At 47.6% G+C, this 1276-nt stretch overlaps 1 protein-coding gene across 2 annotated transcripts in view; it reads left to right on the forward strand.

The window, feature by feature from the left end:
- The window catches only part of trak2 (trafficking protein, kinesin binding 2), a 14670-nt gene that overhangs the window by 2372 nt on the left and 11022 nt on the right, over window positions 1-1276 (forward strand). For both annotated transcript variants that reach the window (XM_035677616.1, XM_035677617.1), the window contains exons 2-3: window positions 106-283; window positions 1080-1265. In XM_035677616.1, coding sequence (XP_035533509.1) covers window positions 229-283; window positions 1080-1265 — 241 coding nt within the window. In that variant the 5' untranslated portion in view covers window positions 106-228. The remainder of the gene's footprint in view (window positions 1-105; window positions 284-1079; window positions 1266-1276) is intronic.

A 1276-nucleotide genomic window follows, 5' to 3' on the forward strand; every position in this document is an offset into this window, starting at 1 on the left:
CTAATTTGGCTCGTGAACATTCGCAAAGTCAACGTGAAGTGCAACCCTTTTGTGGAGTTCTCCTATCCTCACTGCCTCTTTGACGACTTTCACTTCTCCCCTCAGGTAAAGGTGTGTGCGGGCACCACCCATCAGTGCAGGAACAGGATGTGATGTCACAGCGCTAGCCATTTTCTGTCCAGCATTGTGTTTGCGAGCGGGGACCCCCTCCCGCTCCAAGGACAGGACATGTTCGAAGCCAAATCCCGGGCGGTGGAGAAGAAGGAGTCGAGCACGGAGACAGGTAGTGTGTCTGCGCTGTAACATGCAACGTTACCAGTAAAATATCTCCGTCTCAAAGGCCGCAGTGTGGTAACTGTGAGGGGTCTGTACGTTTTTTAAAACGATGCTCTGCCAATGTCATGCTGCCCTGAAGTACAGTATGCTGTGTCTTTGGGCTCGATGCTATAGTTAGCCCCATCTGTCCCAGTGAACCACATGTTTGCTCAAGTGGAAGGACACCGGCTTGTACAGTGCCTGAGCCACGAACACACACACACACACATACATACATTCACATGCTTCATCAGGCCACAGTTGCTCTCCAAACACATTCACTGCAGTCTGACATTCTTTATCACACCAGAGCTGCACTGGTTTAACAAAATAAAAGCATCCCCCATCATTCATTTACTTGGTATTTTCATTGTGCTACATGATAGCATGGTGAAACCTTGCTTTGTTTTCAATATAATGTGTGACCTGTGTTACAGTATTATAGTATTATTGATTATGGCCTCCCAGGCAGTGGAATAATTTAGGTGTAGATTATGGCAACATTGCATAATGTCAGTTGTTGGTCATAATTAACCAGCTAGCCAAAAGTTAAAGGGGCTTTTCTTGCAAGCAGTTTAGATTGAGAAGATTGATACAGCAGGATGTCCATTGGTTGCTTTTATCTCCCTGTTTCATTTGGGCTTTTTGGTTTACAACATAGAAGATAATTTATTTAAACTAAGAAATGCTTGATTTGTCAGCAGTGAAAGTAATAATAATGAAAAGGATCCTGGATTATACTTTTTCTGTCTTCCAACCCACAGATGAGGGGCTGGGCAGCAGCGGGAGGCATTATGGCTCCGGCTCGCTGGGCTCTGGTTCGGCCGGCTCCGTCTACCTGTCGGACAGCCAGGACTGGGTGGTCTCCCCGAGCTGCTCTCCGGACGAAGGCCCCGGCCCGCACAGTGCCATCTCCCCCATACTGGCCGAGGAGACGTTCCGCTACATGAGTAAGTGTTTG

Source organism: Morone saxatilis, unplaced genomic scaffold (assembly GCF_004916995.1).
Source record: "Morone saxatilis isolate NCDOM2014 unplaced genomic scaffold, NCSU_SB_2.0 Contig6, whole genome shotgun sequence".
NCBI lineage: Eukaryota > Metazoa > Chordata > Actinopteri > Moronidae > Morone > Morone saxatilis.